General features: G+C 41.0%; 2 protein-coding genes across 2 annotated transcripts in view; both read right to left on the bottom strand.

Annotated features, from left to right (window-relative positions):
• LOC109403953 (uncharacterized) overlaps positions 1–23,864 on the bottom strand; it is a 48,334-nt gene that overhangs the window by 21,505 nt on the left and 2,965 nt on the right. Inside the window, exons 3-13 of the mRNA XM_062847392.1 lie at positions 23,455–23,798; positions 20,293–20,618; positions 19,205–19,862; positions 18,891–19,148; positions 12,630–18,824; positions 12,255–12,427; positions 9,055–12,173; positions 8,143–8,509; positions 6,744–7,414; positions 724–5,987; positions 73–630 (exon numbers count right to left, since the gene is read on the bottom strand). The gene's annotated coding sequence lies outside the window, so the exon portion shown is untranslated. The remainder of the gene's footprint in view (positions 1–72; positions 631–723; positions 5,988–6,743; positions 7,415–8,142; positions 8,510–9,054; positions 12,174–12,254; positions 12,428–12,629; positions 18,825–18,890; positions 19,149–19,204; positions 19,863–20,292; positions 20,619–23,454; positions 23,799–23,864) is intronic.
• Positions 4,821–8,659, bottom strand: LOC109403930 (FLYWCH-type zinc finger-containing protein 1-like). The gene is made up of 8 exons (XM_062842337.1): positions 8,641–8,659; positions 8,333–8,509; positions 7,170–7,414; positions 6,916–7,036; positions 5,718–5,987; positions 5,218–5,539; positions 5,123–5,136; positions 4,821–5,080 (listed from the first exon to the last, which is right to left on the bottom strand). The coding sequence occupies exons 1-8, from the start codon at positions 8,657–8,659 to the stop codon at positions 4,821–4,823; spliced, it is 1,428 nt and encodes a 475-aa protein (XP_062698321.1).

The raw sequence follows: 23,864 nt of genomic DNA, 5'->3' as shown, positions 1-23,864 counted from the left end.
AAATTTGAAATAAAAGAAATCGGTTGGCAATTCTTCTTCCTAATAATCTGAAATATGAACATTACTGCTTACGTTTTTTGTCGCCAGCTTTTTCGACTGGCTCACGCTGATACAGTATAGATACTCCAGCCATCTCCGGATGTGGCATTTCATATTGAGTTTGAATTTGACTGTAGTCTTCCATTGATCGTAATAGATCGCCTGGAAATATTCACAAAAAAATCAAATAGAACGTTGAGAACTATCAAATATAGTACTCCATACTGATTGGTAGTTTGATTAATAAAAAGGCAGTTTTCGTTTATTGTTCAGCATTCAAATGACAATGGTCTCCGTTAATCGAATAAACTAGCCCGTTCTGCACCAGGACTCGAGCTTCACATTGTAAATCTGCAAAAGCAGCGCACCGGTAGAGTTTCACTCCACTTTTGGAATAATGATACTCGAAGTAGTTGTTCTGATATAAGACTTTCATTCCACCGACGATGCATGTTTGCAAAATCATTTTCTCCGAAGGTCCCTTCAATATTTCTGGTATGTCGATATTATCCGGTTTTGATTTACGTGCTCTCCTTGCATTCGGCTTCCGAATATTCCTGACACCAGTCGATGTCATCTGAGTTTGCATTACTAGAACGAAATACGAATAACCGCTGATTAGTAGTACGTATTAGTAAGAAATTCCGAAGTTGGAAAAATCATAATCAAGCATTCAATACACACTTTATTCAACTCTTCAAATAAAACACATTGGGCTCGACACCGCATTCGAGTAGGACCTTGCGTGACATTTTTGGCAGGTGGGTATGTGTCGCATTACCAAGCATAACTCGAAAAAGGCCATTAACCTTGCGGGTAGTACTAGCTCGGGCTTTGCACTTGACGTGATCGGTAACCACTCGGCACGCCCAGTATGTCGTTTCTCCAACGGTGTTGTTCCTGGAGAAAGTATAGTTGTCCAACACTAGAAGGTGCTTCCCCCGTTGTGATGTGAACAGCACCAAAGGTTGATCGTCCAATACGATTGATTCGGCTTTACGCTGGCGCCTAGATCTGTTTGGTCGACTAGCGATTTGAGTCGAAGGAGAAGGGGATTTGAGCGGCGTGGGAGAGGGAGTAGTCATAAACTCGAACTCGATGAGCGAATTAATATCTGAAAAAGACAATGGAATTGTTAGCGAATGGTACAAGAATTTGAAAACAAATTGAAGTAAAATAAACTAGACACGAAGTACTAGATGTTTCAACTTTAAACCACGCGTCGATTTATTTCTGGCTGTACAACATAGATTTTGTGATAATGTCCATATCGGGAGGATGGGTGTGCTCAAGCTGGCGTGCAAGCAGCATCGTGTTGTCCGAATCGGTGATAAGACGTGCCCGGCACGCTTGCGAGCGTTGTTTGCCACAAGTCCAGTATTTGCGATTTTTCAGATGTTTCGAGCAAATGTAGGTATGATTGTCAAACAATATTTTCGGTTTTCCACGCTGACCGGTGACGTAAGTGAAATTTACCGCCGGTTTATCCGCCAGGAGCTCCACCCAATAGTCTAGACGAGAAAAATGAAAATTAAGCTGTGAGATTCGTGATCTAGTACTGCACCTGACAACCTAATAAGGCAGTTTCATCATCATCTTGCTTTTCTTTTCTGTTTATTGAACAAATAATTTCAGATATATTGTCGATAGTCGGGCATATGACAATGAACGGGATCGGTAACGGACACCTTGTTGTCCAACTGAGAGGTTATTACTTTGGCCTTGCAACCCATCGTACGAAGCTTCGAACAGCGCCAATATGTGGTCCGGAAATTTCCTTTGTTGCGAATGAACGAATACCCATCCACGATTAGCTTCGGTGTTCCCCTTAAACCGCTAACAAATACCAGCTCCTTGTACTTTCGCGATGGATCTGAAACAAACACCGAAGGCAATTAGTTTGGCAATCCATACAGATATTCGAATGCAAAAGTTGATAAAATCAAAACTAACAACTTTTATCTATTATATTTATTGATATTGCCATAGTTCACAAAGTCAGTGATTATGCGCCGTTTCTCTTATAGTTACGTGGCGCAAGCCTTTGGTTGTAATGGCACGGGATCGACACTTCCGTTCCCGTGCCGCAGCACATATCCAGTAGGTCTTCTGGGCGTTGCTGCTGTTCCGTAGGTAAGTGTGGCCACTGAAGATCATTTTCGGTTTTCCCTGCCTACTGATGGTGAATGCTACGTCCGAATTATCAAACGGAACACAAATCGTATTATCTGAAATTGATGAATGGGATGTTTAGCGGACATTGTTAGTGTTTTACTTTCGCGCTATACTGGTGTTCACGATGAATGCAATGATATTCATTGTGTATAGCCACGACTGAATCAATAGGAGATAATCGATGTTTATCATGCATGACATCAATTTTATGACAATGGTCTTTGAACCTGATTTATCATTAGAAATGAACCGAAATTTTAACGCTTATTGCTTGTGTTCTGCATTCGTACCATACAGCTGTTCACTATGAATGCCGCACAGGGGGGGGATAAGGGCATCATCATGAGATAATGTACTTTTTGCCTTTTTTTATGCAAAGTCAACGTATATTTACATTTTCCCCAGTCGGTGATTGTGGTCGAACTCGTTGATTATGATACGTATTTTTCCTCGATAGATTATAGCTTGTGCCTTGCATTTGGTCTTCCTTGCTCGCTCGCACACCCAGTAGACTTTTCCGCTCTTTTTGACATTGCGCAAGTAAATGTACCCATCCAGGCGCAGCTTGGGGAAACCGTACAGTCAGGTTTTTTTTTACGCGGGAGATACGTACCGCGTAAAAAAACTCAGTTCAAAATTCAAAAAAACCGCGTAAAAAAAGACTCACCATTTCTCGACGAATCATGCAAAAATAAGACGATGATATTTATTTTTGTATGGAGTTCACATCTCACATCTAATCTCTGCCCTCGAATTCAAACTGGGCTCCGTAGTTTTTTTTATCTGTATTAACGAGATTTTTAGCCTTAGGCTAGTTCATCTCGGGACCCACGCTTTACTTCCCTTCCGAAGGAAGAACCCACATTTTGTGAGTTTTGTCGGGAGTGGGATTCGATCCCAGGTCCTCGGCGTGATAGTCATGTGTTCTAACCATCACACCCGGTCCGCTCCACGTCGCTCCGTAGTTATTCTTTTCTAAAAAAAATGAGTATGCAATTGTTAGTAGAGGGATAACCTCTCAGCACTGATATTTGGAAAAGGCAAGATTGTATTTTAAATTGATTGTATCCGTCCAAAACCATCATGGGCGTACACGGTCACTTGGTTATAATTCCTTAAAATCTTGATTTACCTATAAACGAATAAAGGGGAAACTTTTACAATTTCATAGGAAAATAGAGTTATTCTATTTTTGTTTTAAACTCAAGAACTACTTGTGGTTACCGATCTAGCTTATGTTACAAAACAGACACTTTATTCGGAATCCTATAGAACAACATTTAAAGGGATGGTTCTTTCTTCACTTCAAAGGCGGCACCGCCGACCGGTTTATCGTAAAATTCGTTGATGTCCACATCGATCAGATTAATCTTGGACAGATCGTTGTACTCGTTCGGATGCGTATGACTCTTGTGAGTGTACTTTACGACCAAACTATTCCGATGGGTTACTACTTTGCATTTGCACTTCTTGGATTTGTACGCCGAACAGGACCAGTACGATCGCTGGGTGTCCCCTTTGGTGCGGAAGAAGGAATTGTTTTCGATCACCAGCTTGGGTTTACCTCGTTGTCCGGGTGTAAATGTCCATGCAGCAAGATTCAGCACTCCCGACAGGCGTGCTTTCTTCACTGAAAGTAGATTTAAAAACGAATTAGATGATAGCAAAAAAAGTTCGACAAATCAATCTAGTACTTCACAAAACATAGAAAACTGTTAGTGTTCAAGAATTTGGCTTTATTTCATATCCAGAAATCTGATGTTAGTTTTTATCGTCGTTTCGTTTCGCCTGGACGATGATTGTGTACTAGATTTTTGAACGTCACATCGTAGAAATTGATGTCATCTGTTATCAGTCGGGCGCGACAACGGAAGGGTACAGCTTTAGCACAACCCCAATAGCATTTTCCGTTACTTCTCTTGTTGACAATGTACGTGTATCCTTCGATCAGCAACTTTGTGTTGCCTCGTTGACCAACCACGGTGGAAATGTGAATCTCTTGTTCTAGTTTCACCAAATACTGTTCTGGTACTACACTGATGTCGGGTCTGATGGTGGCAACCAACGAAGTCGGCGGAATGTAATCGATTTCTAGAAGATAGATAAGTTATCAACACTAATAATAAAAAGTAATCAATAGAAAGGATGAAATAGTAGAACGGGATGATGAATTACTCGAATTTATTAGAAACAAAGCTTTGTATACATTGGGTTATGTGTGTGATATGAGTTTGTCACTTTGTACACTCTTTGATCTTCGAAAACTGTGATCCGAGCTCGGCAATTGCTTTGCTTTGTACGATCGCACACCCAATAGGTGGCCTGGTTAACCTGCCGTTATCACTTTGCTTTTAATCGGATAGTGAACGAATCGAATCGCACTAAGCGGACCCCAGTCGTACGGGTCTAGAAGTAAATGAGAAACAGTAATGATTAGATTCTTCTGGCCAAACATGACAAAAAAAATTACGAGCTGAAACCTTCCAAACACTCAGATTATCTAAGCACACGAACATTTATTTCTCAATCGATTAGATTTAATAAGACTAGAGTAAAATAGAGATCAATCGGTGATGGACTAGATTTGGGTATGTGTCTTCGTTGATCTAGAACAGGCTTCGAAATTTCTCGCTCAAATGGGGAAACAGCTTTTCGTGGGTATGTTCGGCTACTACCACACGCAACTTGGGTAGCCCGTTGGCTTCACTGGTAACGATACGGGCTCGGCATTTCAATCGGTAGTACAACGTACACTTCCACGTCCTAGAACGCTGCCCGGGATAAGGTCTCTCATTCGGTGTGTACGTGTTGCCATCGAAGAACAGATGCTTAGTGCCTCGTTTCGACAGCACATAAATAATGTTACCTGTATAGGAGATAAAATGATATAATGTGAATGACAACAAACACTCAGGTGTAGTACTAGAATGGAAAATAAATGCATAGAAAATACATCTAAGTTTGTCGTTTTTATTCAACGTGTCTCAATTTTCTAAGAAACACTTTATCATGGCTTCTTCATCCTCTTCACAGCGCAGGAAATCAACCGTTTCCGACTCATGCTTCCACTGCTGATCGCTTCCAGTCTTGGGGCCATGGCTGTGTAAGGCATAGGATAGTTTTACGAACTCCACGCCATTGTGCTTGACCGTTATGGCTTTGGCTTTGCATTTCAGTCGTCGGTAGGCCGAACAGCGCCAATTTATTGTGCCGCCAAACTCTCCATTGCGGATGTACGTGTAGTCTTGATGTACTAGAAGGGGTCGCCCCCGCTGGGTTGATCCAAACTGTGCCATTTCCAGATCCGCTGTTTTGTCGGCCCCTCCTAAAAACAGCCAAATAAATCAGCATAAAAATAATCTGTCCCATCTAGCTTAGCTAAAACGAGCAAGCAATCAGAGTCATCAAAGAATATGTTTTCCACAAAGATATTTTTATTATAGGTCGCACAGATCTTCAGCCCAGGAATTGATAGTCTAACGATCCTGTTTGTATAGCTCTACGCCGCTTCCGTCGCAGGTCTTTACAGTACATCTCTTGCATGTGGGTGTGCTCCGTACTGGAGACCTTCACATAGTCACAGCCGTTGATTGTTTTAGTGAGTGCTCGTGCTTTGCACTTGAACCGTTGGTAGTAACGGCACTTCCAGTTGACCCGGACGCCACCCTCATTTGTTTTGTTTTTGCTGTAGAAATAGCCATCGTATACTAGACATTGCGTTCCTCTGGACGTGAACTCATAGTGAGCCCGTTGCGAGAAGCCATGCATGTCATCTAAAAGAGGGAAAGATAATTATTTTACATGATGGGGTACTAGATCAGCCGATTAAACGACGCGAAGGGTTGTTCGTATGAGTGTCGAAAATAAGTTTGAATATAAAGTTTACATGATGACGTACTAGATCAACACAAACGGATGTACGTATAAGTGTAAAAAGCTTCAATTTGTATATAAAGTTTATTCTGGCAATGTATGATTAACAAAATAATTTCAAATGCTTCGGTTGCACAGAGCCAGTGTTTGGTCGTAGTATACCCGAAAAAAAGAAACTAAAATCAGTTGTATTGAATTTAAAGAAAACAAGTTCATTTTCTAGTTATAATCAACCGCAAAACTCGCACACATCACTTTCCACGCTTATAGACCATATTTGAGCCACGGTAGTTTTGCCGGAGAACCATGTTACGATATGCAAACATGAATTTCTTCCATCCATATTAAAGATTGACAACAAGTAATGCATTGTAAACGTTCTGATTAATCGTCCCTCAAACAAATGTTTAGGCACTTTGGTTTCAATAAATGAGAAAAGTTTAACTAACGTCTCCTGACTGTCCCTGACTGTCTCTTATCTAGTACTTCCAAGAAAAAAAACTACTCTCCACTATCTTTGAACAATCGTTGCTCGTTCAAGTCTTTGACAATACTTATAGGATACCAACGTGTTGCGTTCACATTAATTTATCTTTCAAAATGTACACGTAAGTGATGTGTCAGTTTGCAGGTCGTTAGCAAATGACTGAACTTACCATGGTACCATTTTCCACTGTCTAATAGTTCTCGTGGTAGTGTTTCGACGCATCACTAGACTTGGAGCCAGTTGCCGGAGGATGAGTGTGGAAACCGCAGGTTATTCGAACAAAATGCTGACCCTCGATTTCTTTCGTCACTGCTCGCGCCTTACAACGAAATTTGACATGCCAGGAGCACTTCCAGTTGGTTGTACTTTGCTTCTGCTTTTCCCGCACGTAGCTGTAATTTTCATGCAGAAGCATTTGGTGGCCGCGTCGAGTTTTTCCAAAGTATGCATTAGCGAATAGTTCTAAAATGATGAAGAATGCAGTTAGCTCCAAAAGTCACATAGAGATGTCTACCGCAGTATAGTTATCGATAGAAACACTAAGCAGTACAATGCACAAATAATAATTTTATTTCTTGTCGGAAAACAAATTCACCGTATCGAATCGATACGCTTTTCGGTCGTGGTTGTGATTGGGGTTGGTAATTTTCATCATTTGGCGTCCAATGGCCATCTTGGTAACGGCTCTGGCGCGACATTTTCGCTTTCCGGCCAGCGAACACTTCCAGTTGCAGCTGTTCCGGGCATCACGATCTTTGATGTAGGCGAAACCATCGTACAGGAGCATCATCTTTCCACGTTGAGTGTAACCGAACTGAGCTGCCCTAAAGCTCGGGGGATCTACAAGGGAAAAACAAGGCATCATTTTGGAGCTATTCATTGGTGAGGTATCGTTGATGGCAAAATACCTTGCAGAAAATTCTAGAAACATCTTTACTCAACATAGAAAACTCAATGGACGCCCCATGTAATCTAGTACTATAGATATATTTTTCGCAGGCTTTGTGATATTTCTAGCTTAAACGATCATTTCCCCCCATCAGTATTTCTTGTTAAAACATCATTCTAGCAAGATTATGCATTTGTTTTTGTTTTGAATTCCATGTGATTAAAATAAAAACTCTTGAATAAAAATAAGTCATTTTGGTAACCTTGCAGTATTTGCAGCGAAGCCAGGGCAGATTCTTATCAATCCAAGAGCGTTCGGTGTAGTACTAGATGTGTAGTAATGAGCTGAATTTTTGTATGGTGTAATTCTCCGTTTTAGCAAAGAATTGGTGCAAAAATCGTGGGTAACCATGTAGTTCTTTTCTCCATTTCTTGCAACTCAAACAACGCAGGTATCCAAAGCTTTGCGCAAGCAGCACCAAATTACGCAAGTAATCATTATACCCACGCTTTTTGACCCATTTCATTGCAAAAACGGAGAATTGACCTTCTCAACATACAAAAATTCAGCTCATCACTACAAATCTAGTAGTTCACCGATCGTGTCCTATGAAAATGAAATGATGAAATGACCTATACATATGTTACATAGGCATTGATATTGTTCGCGAAGTTCTCACCTTTTGGTATTTGAGAACTTGCATTCTGCTACTAATATCCGCCTCGCTAGTATTACTTTGTCATTGATTCGGGTTTGTCCTCCGACTCCAGCTTCTTGCATTTTTAATGATTACGTGCCTTACATCTCTTTTCGATACTCATCCCGACTGTGCGTGTGTTTCTCATGGGTAACCCTCATCATGTGCTTACCGTCGGCGATTTTGGTAATGGCTCGCCCACGACATTTCATCCTTCGGAACAGCGAACACTTCCAGTTGCAGGTCTTCGCCGTTTGGCGGTCTTTGATAAATCCGTACCCGTTGTACATTAGCATCACGTGTCCCCGTTGAGTGTATCCAAACTTTGCTGTCACGAACTGGTTTGTTACTGAAAGTACAAAAGATCGTTATTGAGATACCAACAGGTGGATCTTCATCAAAACGAGTATCATTAATCAAATCTGCAAATGCGAAAGTTTATTTCAATATAAATAGCAATATTTTGTACATATATCTCACGATGCAGTACTAGATTCATCTGCTTAGAAATTAAACCGCTAATGACAAGATTTCAATTCAGAATTTTGATAAACTACCTTCGAAAGAAAATTTTCATCAAAATGTAGTACTAGATTGGCGTGTTTACATTTTCCGTACTGGAAATTCTGGTAACTGATGTTTTGTCCATATTTTTTTAATATGATTGCAAGCACATTTTGTCAACAATCAATGTACTTCAAACAAGAAAATTGTATCTATCAGAAATTCGAATTTACTTCCAATAAATAGTTGCATTTCGGTTAAAATCTAGTACTTCAATCAACAAGCGTATCTAGTACAATTGCATCAACCGGAACTGAATGTCGGATTCATCGGAGGGTTCAATTTTGTCACTGTCCGACATCTTTTCCGGCCCATGCGAATGGGCATTACCAGCCAGCCGAATAGGGCATTCACTAGGGCTTTTGGACGTCACACAGGTCGCCCGGCAGGCATACTTGACGTATTTTGAGCAGCGCCAGAATACGTTCTTGTTGCTCTGACGATTTTCCACGTATTTGTACCCGTCGTAGATCAGCATGGTGCGACCTCGCTGCGTTCTGCTGAACTCGATAGCCGGTACGTCCAACGTGTCCATCACCGTCATTGTGGTGGATCCTAAAAATAGGGCGAACCAAACAAATAAGTCAGTACTAATTGGTTTCGATTTGGTTCGCCTTCAGTAGCGCTCTACGACCAACTCCGAAGCCAACACAAATATTTATAACTAAACTTTAAGATTTATTTTCAGTATCGTTCGACTTTAGTTACACTTTCTATACAGATAGATTGTGTCGACGGCTGCCCGGCAATACCCGATTCCGTATTTATCATAATTTCCGAAAGACGATTGTAGTCGGATCGTTTGAACACTCCGGCCACGTGATTGTGGGGCGTACTGTGGTGAATTTCCCCGTTCAAGGTGTGTAATCGCCCATGACATTTGATCTTCGTGGTGTAATAGATGCAGCGCCAGTACTCCTTCTGCTTCACGGTTTTCTCCTTGACGTAGTAGAATCCATCGCACGACAGCTGTAGCCGACCTTTCTGGCTGCTGCGATAGGTAAGCACCTGGCCATTACTGCTCGTCACGGACAGATGGTGCTTGTACTCTACAAAGAAAGTTGCAAAACTGTAAGTAAAGCGTGAATATTTAAATTTTTCCAAAACGAAGTACTAGAACGGTCGAAGCAAACGCACAGGGATGAAACTATAAAATTTATTTCCAAACGACATGCTGTGATATCGACACGTACTTCTCAATCCAAAACTGTGAACATTTCTTGAGCGATGAAAGCCACCTTGTGACGCTTCAGAGGCGCATGGATATGCTTTTCTCGGTGAATGACAAAGCGCTCGGGGTTCTTGTACTGCAATATCCGGGCTGGACATTTGAGCTTGCTGGTGGCCATTGACGAACACCGCCAAACTACTCGCTTGTGATTCTCCGACATGAACAGATACTTGACGCCATCGATAATGATTGCCGGACGGCCTCGGCTCGATTTCGTGAAGTAGATTTCTGAAAGGTAATAGGTTTGACGGTTAGAAATGGTAAGGACCAAAAGGCGAAATATTATCAAGACAAAACACATGTTATCTTGCAAAAATGTTTATTTGATGCGCTTATTTGGATAAACTCGAGCTGCTGTAGTACTAGAATCAAATGACGTCAAACTTTCGTCGTGATTGTGTCTGTACTTTACAGTGATATTGGACGTGGTCTCATTGATGACGACCGTACAAGGACACTTGCATTTATAGTACTGATGACACTTCCAGTAATGCTTATCGTTTCGCTGGCGATTGCGAAAGAACTTCACTCCATTGACCATCAGCAAGTGAGTGCCACGTTGTGTTGATCTTCGGAGCTCAAACTCTGATTGGTTGATTGGTAGGGCGAATGACGTTGCAGCTAAAATTAGAATCACTCGATTAGAAGACAAAAATGAGATGATCGGCTGAGTGCACTGTTACAATACAAAAATGCGAGAGAATTTCGGTATCATAAACCATTAAATTGTAGATCTTTTGTCATATTTATTTAGTATCACGATCTAATGTTGCCCAACCGTTGCTTCAACAGCTTCAGCGATCCGTACGCGCGAGGCCGCACTACTACTGGATGATTATGGTCATTCTTGCTGATGGAGAACTCATCCAACATGGTCTGAATGCGCACTTTGCACCGGTACACCAGGTACTGACTGCATCTCCAGTAGACTTTTTCGCCACGAGTTACATGTTTGTTAAAGGTGTGACCTTGGTAACGAAGCTGCAACGTGCCGGCTCTACTAAGGACCATCAGCGGTTGTTTTGAGTCCAGTTCCGTGGCTGCAGAGAAATGTAAACTAGTGATCAGTAGCGGAAGATAGGAAAACGTGCAGTACTAGATTAGCAGACGTTTTGTTTGATTTCATAGCTTTTATTAATGGGGGACGAATCTTTTCAGGTTGTATTTGTGTCTGTTACAATGTGCAGTACTAGATTAATTTTGTCATGGGTTTTGAGTAAGAACAAATCATTTACTTTCAGTTTGACATGCCGATGATCTGCAATAACAGTCTGTGATTATGCGTGCGCAGTACAAGATTATTCGAATGAGCATGTATGGGAGAAATAAGAACGAGGGAGCCAAAAATAAAAAGAACACATGTTTGGTTCAAAACAATGGTTCTCTTTTTTTTTAAATGTACTTTCACCGGAAAGCTACGATAGGATGCTCCGCAGACAAAAGATGAACTCCCTGATTTTTCACGCTACATTTAAAAATTAAAAAATAAATAAAAGCTACACTGCACTTATATTTCCGCCCAGGTATCATCGAAGTCTTTGCTCATCAACGTTTCTTCCAGTCTCGTCAGTTCGGCTTTGCTAAGCTGGCCCAAGTGTTCCTCCGGACGATCCTTATAGTAGTCGCACGTGCAATCGTCGTTATGTTCGGCCATAATTTTGAGTTGGCCTCCTTTCAACTCGTGAAACATGACCTGGCCGGGACAATTGTACTCTATGCAAGAGAAGAAGCTCCGGTAAGCTCGTCCCTTTGTTTTCAGATAAATCTTGTTGCGTAGTTTAAGCAACTGTTGTTTAGTACTGACAGCAACGAAGATGGCTGTGAGGAAAGAACGAGATTTAGATATCATTGTGAGCACCTTCAGCGTCGACATTCAGGGAAAATCTATCAACGGTAAACTATGCAGCTTTATTCCATCATAGTCTTTATTCAACCCTCCTATAGCTGTTGAAAAGATTCTGGTTTTTCAGGTTTCTTTTCTGATTTTTTCCCATGCCGTACACCAGTCGCTTCATTGGAAGATGATTGTGATAGGGATTCTTGACCCGCACCATCACGCCATACTCCATCACCACGGTCGCCTTGCATTTCAGTCGAGCAGCGTGTGCACAGCGCCAATAGGTGCACCTACCGGTCGACGTATTCTTGTGGTAAACGTAGCCCTTCCATACCAGCTGGCGAGCTCCACTAGAAGACAGCTCAAAACGGAAATCCATTTCTAAAAAAATAGAGAAATTGGTTATTATTCGAGTTCCGTTGCGTATAATCTTGTTGAACAATATCAGAAAAAAAAACGAACAGATATGAAAATAACGCATTTAATCCACTTTATCTTTTCATAATAGGTTATGGCAAACGGATTCTAGTACTTCTTTGAACTCTGAAGGTAACAGAGGCGGTTCCGGATGTAGCCCAGCACGAGTGATTCGGAAATTTCGACGTGTTGTTTCTTGAAAACATGCACCACATGTACTGGAAGAAAAAGAAACAAAAATGTTGGAAATATATTCTAGTACTTTTTTGACGTACACTGAACGTAAGAAAAAGAATGAAGTCCAAACAGATCATTTGACATCCATATTCATAGTTGCCGATTCTGCAAAAAACACATTCATCGTCCACATATCTATGTGTACTCAATAATCTAGTACTTCAACAAAAAGAATGATCTTACCTATAACTGATTTCAGTTTGTCCTCATCTAGCGGGACCAAGTCGCCGGAATTCTTCGTCCGAGTCACACAGGCCTTTAGCAGTGTTTGCCGTCCGAAAATGACGTCAATCAACCGTGCCGTATAGAGTGCCACCTTCGGAGTGTAGATGTTTACGAGATCTATCGTTGAGATAAAGACGGCGCTGCCGCTGTGCAGTGGAACCATAGTAGACGGCGCCTCAGCTGCCGGACGCCCTGCCTTCTTCCACTGTTCCGGTGGCGGCTTGACTTTTGGACTCGGCGGACGCGTTTGTACCGTGAATGAAATGCATTGTGATTTAAGCGGTAAAGGTTTCATCGATCCTGGAACTAATATTGAACAATATGTTATTGAAAGCTTTTGGTTGAACTGCTTACTAAAAACTGAGAAAGCTGATCAACGCTTGAACTTGTATTCGTAAATAAAGATGTATTTCTCTAATATTAGTAATCGGTCATTTCCCCTTTTTTCTGTTCGTCACTTTCAGAACCCTCCGGTATGCAATCAACTACAAACTCGGTATATTGTTCCTGAACCGACTTATTGGTGTGATCTCTAGGGGGACCAGTTGTGATAACTATAGTCGCTTTTTTCTTCGTAACTCGCCGCTTCCGTTTGATTATGTCGGAGTGGGTGTGATAGCGATTCAGAGGTGTTATCGCATTTCCAATAGTATACACTCGGGCACGACACTTTTGATTCCACCACTGATTGCAGCGCCAAATTTTCTTCGCGGTGGAGTTCTGGATCACCACCAGTTTCTCAAAAACAAACGGCTGTCCAAGGTAGAGTAGTTGCTCCTTGCCACGCATTGTTCTCGTAAAGATGGCTATGTTTTCAGAATCAGTTGCTAAATTTTGTAGAAATATATAATAAATGAGGAAGGCATCAGTATTTAAGAAATTCGAACAGTAAATGAAGTACTAGAATTTTTCGACAAGTGAAACAACCGTCGCTGAAAAATGCAATTCCATTTTTATTGGTCAGGCAATCAATTAGTGGTTCGGATACTCCTTGGAGGATGATTATGGTCATGTTGTCCTAGTTTAATCTCGGTGGTGACGGTGTTCTGAATTAGCCTTGCCCTGCAGCGGCCAACTGAGTTACGATTACAGACCCAATTGATGGATGTCTTGAAAGAAGCCTCCTTTCGATATTCGAAGCCGTAAAACATCAGATTCTTTCCACCTTTCTGGTTCGGTACGATCTCGTAGGGCTTCTTCAGCCAAATTCCAGTTTTAAGTTGGTCGAAATTTGCTGAAATAAATTTTAAAGGAAAACATTAAAAATCAATTGAATAAAACAGCTTTTGACTACTGTAACAAAATTTGCTACAAAATAAAGAACTAGAATAGAAACATTCATGTGCGATGCTTTAATCGCTATTGTATTGTGTATTTTCGAGCGTTTCGATGCAAAGTTTTACCGAAGTCCCTTCGTCGTATTGCAACATCGGTGGGTGATTATGGCCTTTTTTACTCAGTTTTAACCCTCCGCTATTGTTTGTAATGCATCGAGCTGCGCACAAGCCCCCATTCGCGCTTCCATAACCGGCGAACCTATTGTAATTGGGATTGGCACAAACCCAGTTCAACGTACTGGCGAACTGGGTCTTTTTCCGATAAAGGTATCCTCGATAGCACAGGTTGAGGCCGCCCTTTCGATTACAAACCAGTTCGTACTGCTCGTCGTACAGGAATCCTCGAACTCGATCTGAAATTATACGCCGAAGCGAAGTGTATGAGAACTCATGTCTAAATTATTCTACCATTCTAGTACTACACAAAAACACATCTCCTATGATTCGATGTTTATTGAAACTACATTTCTTTAACTTTGTACACCGCATCGTGGTTGTGCTTTCGCTTGCTGAACTTGATCATTTGGTGACCCTGAGTAACACACCGTGCCGGACAACGGCTTGCCGAGCTACTGCTTTTATTGCACACCCAATTCACCGTACTATTGTAGCGACGTTCCGTGATGAAGTGATATCCCTTGTGCCTCAAACTGAACCCGCCACGACGATTCTCGATGAAATCCAGTTCCTCCTTGTACCAAATACCAGCGTATATTCCGGGCATTACTAGATTAGAAGATTCTGAAAAGTGACAAAATTGGTAATGAACACAGTGGGAATCCTTTCTAGCAATGAATAGGTTAACTGTAATCCTGCTTGTTAGAAAAAAAAAGGCTCATTCAATCAATTTTATTTATTTCACAATAGTTCATTTATATCCACTGGCCCATGATTGTGCCAGTGGACCCCAAAGCGGATCTTGTTATTGCCCTCGGTGGATATTCTCGATTTACAGCTCGATTGTGTCGTATTACTCTTGTTACAGATCCAGTTCATTGTGCGGTTGTGCCGCTTTTTTTGGATGTAGATATACCCTCGGAAATGCAGGTTCATTGTTCCGCGTCGATTGATCACGTAGCACAGTGGAAAGGAGTACCACACCTTTGGAACCGGATTGCGATCGCCCAACGCAGGAGGACAGTACGGAATCGCAGTAACTGAAACGATAAAAGAGCTTCCTGTAAAAACACTGCAGATAAAAAGTACTAGTTTCAAACGATCAAGTAAAAGATTTGAAGTACTAGAATGGCTGGCAGAGATTTATTCCTTAACTGGATTTATCAAATAATCTACTTTGCAGTGCGGTTGTCGCATTCTAAAAACGATATCCCCCTGCTCATGAGATTTCACGTTCTCCATCACCGTCCGGCCCCAACTAATCTTCTCCGTTTCCGGCCCATGCGAGTGATCTTCAATACGAGCAGGTTTCTGACCAGGCTTCACAATCAGTCGACTGCGACACTTGAACTTGGTACATCTATAAAATGTTAACATTTTATTCAAGGATCAACGAAAATGTTTGTCAAAATATAGTACTAGCTCACCGAATACAGCGCCAGTAATGCCCTCGATTTTTTCGATAAAGGAAGCTATCAACAACCAGCAGAGGATGTCCTCGTTGACTGAAAATGAAATCCAATCCAGCAGCTTGAAGAAAATCAAAAGAGATTGTATAAGTTGATTGTGATCGTATTCTAGTACCACACTCAAAATTGTAATGAAACATCAACATTTGTATAATTTTGAATAAACAGAATTTATTTGATCGTTTTCTAGAAACTGGACGGATGATTATGTATCCGATAACGCATTACCGTATCCCCTGGAAGCATTGTTATCATCCGCCCGGGACATTTGTCCACCAGACATCTCCAGTAGGTTTTGTATTGCTTCACCATCTCTCGACGGAACCGGTAGCCCAGAAATATAAGCAAAGGCCTTCCACGTTGGCTCTGGCAGTAACTGATTTGCTCGCTGGCCATCCAACTGTTGGCAATGTCGTGGGCAAGGAATACCTGTTTCTCCAGCGCCCGGAAACCTTGATGATCCCATTCTATAAATAGGAACAGAAGACGCAATTTACTCAACTGATTCTAACTTCTGCTCTAATATCAAAATTATCATGGTCTATAAAATATTCTAAAGGAGATTTATTATGTTTGTTCATCATAATCATTCATTATGATACATTTAATCGAAATTGTGCCTCCACCAATCCTAGAACAACTCGGCGGATTCTTTGAAAGGCGGTTCATGATTGTGTACGTGGTACTTGACGATGGTCCCATCGACGGTAGTAACCCTTCCAGGGCACTTGCAAAACGAAGCACACCGCCAGTAGCCCTTCTCCTTGCAGCCGCCATTCCGGCGAAATTTGTACCCTCGGAACACTAGCAGCGGGTGCCCACGGCGGCTTCGGATGTATTGCACGGCTTCCGGATACAACTGGTCCCGCAAATCGTTCCGATAGTAGACACTCTGCACTCCGCTCTGGCTTTCGACTAGTGTAGTACTAGATGTGGTGGTAGTAGTCGTTATGTAAGCTACAACGAGAAAAGTTTTCATTAGTTTCATAAACGAAGTAGAAGAATAGATGGCATGGGTTTGGGACATATCAATCATAATCAGCGATGTAGGTATTGAAGTACTAGAATGTATAATTTTTATTTTCGCTTCGACTCATGCTTCTTGTGCATCATGGTCTGCTTGTACCACGCTTCCAGATTGATGCTGGACAGATCCGTTTCCTCGAGAATTGACGAGTTGATGCGCTGCTCGTCGTTCGCGTGGCAGTGATTTGTCAGTTTAAGAATCTTATTGCCTTGGCATATCACGCGACCATTGCACTTGGAGCTCTTGTAACGGATGCACAACCAATAGGAGCGCGTTTTTCGAACCCGTTCACACCGGTAGATGAAATTGTCAAGGGCCAACAGAGGAGCCCCACGCTGGCTTCTGATGAACGTCCGGCAATCAGCGGCGTCGTCAGGGGTGAAGTCTAAAACTGTACAATGAAATAATGGATTTATCAGTACTAGAATCAAACGATGGAAAATTTTCAAATCAGCGAAAACACGTTGGTTTGTATTGCTTCACGAACATTGATAATTTATTATTGCGATTCAGAGGTAAAAATTCAGCTTAAAAATACATGTTTACAGTTCAACTGGCAAGCCGTAGTCTTCTAATTTAGGCAATACGTCGATCTTGATCAAACCGATCTCCGGGGAGCCGCTGTCCAGCAAAGTAGAACCACCGGATAAAAAGCTTGAACTGTAAAGCCCACTAGTGAGATAGCTCGGCGGTGGATCCGCCCTGGCTGCATCTAGTACTTCATCAACCATATTGTTACGTCGACTAATCTTGGCTATTTTCTCCGTGTGTGGATCGTGGTTGTGCTGCGTTCCTGTGAGAGCGCTCAGCCTGCCATTCACAATCACGCATCTAGCTCTGCAGCGTTCTTCCTTCTTCTTTCGAGAGTAGTTGTGGCACCGCCAATACACCTTGTTCCCTCTAGTACTGTGACAGTTGTACAGGAAGTCATTGATCACCAGACACGGCGTAGACCATGGGCTTTTGATGAACTTCAGCTCCTGCGAGTAAGCACCTTAAAACGCCACAGATAAGCAAACAAACGTATTCTGTTAGTATTATTGAAATTATTTATACTCTAGTACTGTAGTGAAACTCGATCGATTTTTTTCAACATGTTTATTGAAACTCATTTATCATAAATACTGTAGTCGGAAATGACGTTTTGCAATCAATATAATAACATTCTAGTACTACAGTGATAGGCATATTTTCATTTCAACATGTTTTATTATGTTTTCATGAATCATACACACTGTATTGATCGAAGACATGCCTTCCATGCAGTCCGAAGACATGCCATGATTATGCAGTCCGTGAAAGTTTATAACGCGATTGTCTCTAGTAATGCATCGCACCGAGCAGCGGTTTGGGCCTTTCCGATTGCTGGAAAACGTACATCGCCAGTAGGTGGTATTCGTCGCCTCGACCCGTTTGTTGGAGAAGAAAACATATTGTTCATAGATCAATAGTTCGCGTCCCCAACGACTGCGAACGAACAGCAACTTGTTTGGTTCCTCTTTGATTAGTTCAGGCTCCACCAGACGTTCAATGAGAACTATAAAGATCAAATGTGAAAATTTTAAAAATTCAACGTTCTCAATCGATGCGATCTAGGTCTGGTAGCACACACTGAGATTTATTTAATTTAACTAAATCAAACAGAGAAACGAACAAATCAAAAATTCAACTTTTATTCTGGCGGTGCCACTTTCAGAAATGCATTGCAGTCATCCAACAGATATTCTATCATCTCCGGAGGCATGTGGTCGTGTTCGCCCTTGACACGCTTAATCTGAACGTTGTCCGTCGTTATCCGAGAGGGACAACTTTTCAGCTTCGAACGCCTGTGAACGCACTCCCAGTAGCCCAGCTGTTTCCGTCGACGGTTCAACGTGTACTGATGGCCTTTGTACAACAATAGGGGTTTGCCCTTCCTACTTCGGACGAATTGTACCGTCGTGCACTCAATTTTGAAATCTAGAAGAAACAAAATACATTCATCGATTGTAACTTTATGTTTTTGAATAGTTAAAATAAAATTAAGTAAAATGAGGTGATAACAATTTCAAAAGAAAACATATTTTATTGTTTTTTTAAACCGAATCACATATCGTAATTGTGGAATATACAGTTCCGAGTGAGGATAACGTTCTGTAAGAGATGTGCCCGGAAGCCATGGCCGTTGCTATTTTTATTGTGTCCGGTTCATGATTGTGTTGTACTAGAGGAAAACAAAACATATTAGTAAACTATGAACATTTTATAAATCGACACAATCATCACATACTATTCCAGTTTGAAATGTACAGTTGATCGCCCACGCTTTTCAGTCGCCCGCGACATTTTTCCGCTCGGTTGTGCACACATTCCCAGTAGATGATGTCTTTGTTACGGCCGCATCGCCGTAGGTTCGATCGATAGATATACCTGTCGTGAACCAAATGGATGCCTCCCTTACGACTGGTGAGGAATGTATACACTCGATCCGACGAACCTACGTATTCGTCATCTTTGAAGAACATCTTCGTCGAAGATGATAGCTCATCTGAAATGGACATTCGTTAAGCTCTAGTCAATTTCTTATTATATGTTCTTCTCTACTTTTCAGAAAAATTTCATCTACACGCAGACTTTGTACAAGCTTTATTATTACGATTTGGTTTCAATTGTAGTACTAGAATGTGTTACTGAGGTGTCGCATAGAACGTATCCGTCCCACTCGCCATCATGTCTCCTATGTGACTCTCAGGTGCTTCATGTACGACTTCCTCGATGGTATCCCGAACGACCAGCTTATAATCGGTTCCATCGTCGATGACGTCCAGCTTTTGCGACGCTGAAATCGGATCCCTAGAGTAGATGTCCAGATATTCCTCCAAATCTTCCGGGTAGTCATACAGCGGTCGATTCCTGATCTTACTTTCATGGTTCTCATGAGCATGCTGCCGTTTGGCACGTATCAATTTGTTGAATTTGGTAACGCAAATCGCTTTGCAGCGTAACTTCGTGACATCGATGCACCGCCACGTGGTATTGCCATTTTGCTGGGTCAATTTCCGATTGTACAGGAAACCCTTGTACACCAGTTGGGCATTCTTTTTCTGACTGCGAATGAATTTGATCGCACCGGAGGTGGTAGGTGCATGATGCACCTCGATGGGTTTCGGGTTTTGATGAACCGGCTTATGGACAAACGTGGCGGAAGATTTCGTACTATAGCCAGGGATATGCGAAGCTCGAAGGCCACTCTCAAAGTTTCCTACGGAGGAAGGGAAGGAATTCTAAGTTAGACAAATACGCATGGAAATTATCCATTGGATAATCAGTCAAACGTGTACTGTGCTTATTATGAAGGAATCAGGAAGTTGTTTATATGTATCGTAAGAAGATTATAAAAAACATATATTTTATTTCCTCAGTCAATGCAAGGCTCACAAAGATGAAAGGACCAGGTACATATTAAGATTCGGTTAGATATACCTAGATAAGTTTTAGAAATGAGGTAAAACATATTTTTAATTCAATAACGATTGATTAAACGGTATAGAATCTAGTCTCGATGAATTTTCCACTATCTCTCCATTGGTGAATACGACATGATATCAAAATGGTGTACAACAACTGGATTGGGACAATTTAACAAATGGTCGGCCAAAAACCTAACGATGTTTCGAAGGCTTTTTCGTCACCTTGACAATCTCCGTCGCATTCGGTAGACGGGATAGGTCAATTGGGACCAGAGGAATCCACGACTTGGAACTCTTTCTTATGGGATGGTTGTGGTACAGCTCGCCAAATTTTATGTACCTCTCACCGATTGTAGCGGAACGTGCCTTGCACTTCTTGTGTATACAAGACCACCAAGTAAGGTGTTTGGTTGTTTTCTTCTTACAGAGCCTGTATCCGTGTAGATCGAGTACTTTATTGCCTTTGGCACTCGTGGCAAAGGTCAAAACGGTTTCGTACCACTGGCCTACGATAGGCGCTGTCGCAGACTGGCATGGGGTTTGTATGTCTGGAATTGACAAAAAAAAAACTTTCTTATAAATACAAAAAAAAAACATCTAATAAATGGAAATGCATGCAAATGATGTACTACATTATAATTAATTCGCAATATTTTGTTTATTCTTTAAAAAATATAATGATCAACTAAACAGCTTTCACTGTTTCTAGGTTGTGCCGTCTATTTCGTTAGTAATATTGTTTGAACTTGACAGAAAAAAAGCGAAAGGTACTAGAGAAGTCAACGTTTTAGATAGTTGTGATGTAAGGTGCCAGGTAGGTTTTGTAAAAACAGGACTACCAAGCTATTCGTACGACAGTTCTATTCTGACACAGTGTACATCCATGTAGATCGGGTAACAACTTGCCTCGGCGACGCGTTGTATGTCGATGGGCATGATCGTAGGCCAGAATCGAGTCGGCATGTCTGGAATAAAGAAAAAATAGAACAATATGAATGACGTAATGTTAAATATTGCTATCTTTTCTGATTTTCAGTATTTTTTAGTTTAATTTTCACATGCAAAAAAGTCTAAGCACAGAATAACATTCTAGTACGCCTTTCCTCGAGACTTATAGAACGTATAGTGTATAGTTTCCAGAGTCACATTATGAAATGACCAGGTAGATAATGAGATTCTGTCAGATATACCAAATATATTGTCGAAATGAGGTACTAGATTACCTAAAAACATATTTTTCTCAGTTCATTCCAGGCCACGTAATTAGCAAGACCATGATGTGACGGATTTGATTCCCGGTTGGCCCAGGATTTTTTCGTAATGGAGCTTTCCTTGACTTCCTTGGCATAGAGTATCTTCGTGTCTGTCACACGGTTTATACAACCAAAATGATCATTGGCAGAGGAGGATCTCAATAAGTACTGTAATTTCCGTCTGGTGATTTGTTCCCAAAGGGTACGCCAAACATTCAGACTACTAGAGCTGATCTAATCACAGCCACTGCAATCAAATAACTGTGATGCTTGTGGAAGATATTTCCGCCATTTGAGCCTGGTGACCATGACTCCTGTCTCCAGTTTTTCAATTGCCCTTCTCCCATAAATATAAAAAGATAACAGCTGGGCTAGAATTTTCTCCTAAATGCAATCGACAATCCGCACGATTTCCTTGATCTTTATGAAGAAAAACCGCTTTCCCTAAAAAATTGAAATATGCAAAAATTTGTCGTAAGGCCAGACGTGAACAATGCGAATGAAATTTCAAACGCTGGGATCTTAAAGGATAATACATTTGCATTACTGGATGGAAGAGAATATTAAACATTGAGGACTCTAAAAAAGACACATTGACATTTGCAAACAAATATTAATTTTTGAAGTCGCTTTAAGGGCTATTTGCAGTTCAGAAGGAATTTTTCAGCCAATTTTGATGCAATTCCTTGCCTGAATCGATCGGAGTACGCAGTTGCGAAGAAATGGCAATTCTAATGAAAGTCACTGCAGAAAGTTTCTGCCAGGAATCGGTCAAGAAATTTGTAGGACGTTTCCTTTTGAACTCGAAACTAGGCTTGAAAGTCTATTCCAACTTCTTTTGTTTAACCTTTGTGTCACCAACGTAGATTGCGCACTCAAAATTTGATGTTCATTTGGTTCTATTTTCTTCATTTTTTACCCGATTTTAATGAAATTTTGACAGAACAACCAGAAATGACTACCATTTCATAGAATGCACCGGTTGGTGAAGTTGCATAACCAGTTCCGGATTTATACGGAAACCCAGTGGGATACGTTGGTTATATAAATAAGACATTTTCGTTGCTTTTACAGTTCTTATGTATATGGATCAATAAGTTTTTACATCTGAAATCATGAAGTACTCATATCTTCGGATAATTTGAGATCATTTGGAAATATAGTGGCCTGTTCCGGATTCCGAGGTACTGTAAAACTGGGTAGCTTTGATAGATTTCTTGCACGCAGTGAACTTAGCAATCAAATCAGAAACTGCGTATTTTTGTTTTGTTTTAACTGTACATCAACATATTATATGTAACGTACATTGGATACTCTTTTTGAGTTGCTTTAGAAATTTATATTAACAAATATTGAACACAACAGATCTAACTACATGAAATTACAAGACATTGCATACATTTAGGAGTCTAACAATTTCCGTCCCAATTTTCATAATTGAATTCAATTCGTGAAAACACATTTCGTTAAGAGATTCAAGACCTTATTTAGGTTCTACTATGATCGATCTACCGAAGATAAGCCACAAATTAAAAAAAAATAACCAAAACGTTGTTGTAGAGCAAAATGTTTGAAGGCAGTCTCCTTTGGCCATTTTACGTACCCCACTGGGTTTCCGTATAAATCCGGAACCGGTTAACCAACTTGCCCAACCGAAGAATTCTATGAAACGGTAGTAATTTCCGGTTGTTTAGTCAAATTTTAATCAAAATCGGGTGAAAATTTAAGAAAATAGAGCTAAATGAACATAAATTTTTAAGTGCGCAAACTACGTTGGTGACGCAAAGGTTAATATCACTAAAGAGGAGAGGAGACATTCCTTTAAATAGTGCTATTTTATTGACCAGATGTATTGGAATCTATTCAACAGCAAAAGATTTACAATAACTAGAGTGTAGGGTCATTTGAGTAGGAAACTTTCCTTTCGTACCGTCGTACACTTATAGCTCAATCAATTTCACATCACATGGCTAGAGAGCGAACGTATTCCGTACAAAAAAATCAAGTCAATTGATACAAAATTGACTGAGTTAAAACTTTCCCCAAATGGTGCCAGACCCTATGTTATTAAATGCTGCTCTAGAGATTTTGAAATTCGTATCAAAACAAGCAAACCGAATTATTCACCTACCTTCAATTATTTCTTCGTGCAGCAGTGCCAACAGGATTTTTCCCAGTTCGGGTACCTTATTGGGAGACACTACCTTAGCACGAATGCGAAAACCAGTGAATTGTGCGAAAGGAAGATCTCTTTTCTTTGGATACTTGCAGCTGAAGTCGGTATTTACGAGCTGATAGCAGGCGGCGTTTTGCAGCACCGGTTATTCATCCCGTAAGTGCTGATAGGTATCTCGTTCCAATTTGGTGATTATGTGTAAACAAATGGCACTGTAATTGATTTCCACTGTTTCTGGAAGTTCTCGAACTCACCGTGATGGTGTCGGAACAAGTTCTTCGTCTCCTGGTATGCTGTCACTACGATATTCCAAAAAGGACTTTGTTTACAAAAAGTTATACCACAATAGATCACATAATTCTTAC

This window comes from Aedes albopictus, chromosome 1 (genome assembly GCF_035046485.1).
Source record: "Aedes albopictus strain Foshan chromosome 1, AalbF5, whole genome shotgun sequence".
Classification (NCBI taxonomy): Eukaryota; Metazoa; Arthropoda; class Insecta; order Diptera; family Culicidae; genus Aedes; species Aedes albopictus.
The sequence above is the reverse complement of the archived record's forward strand: the minus strand, read 5'-3'. Positions and strand labels throughout refer to the sequence as shown.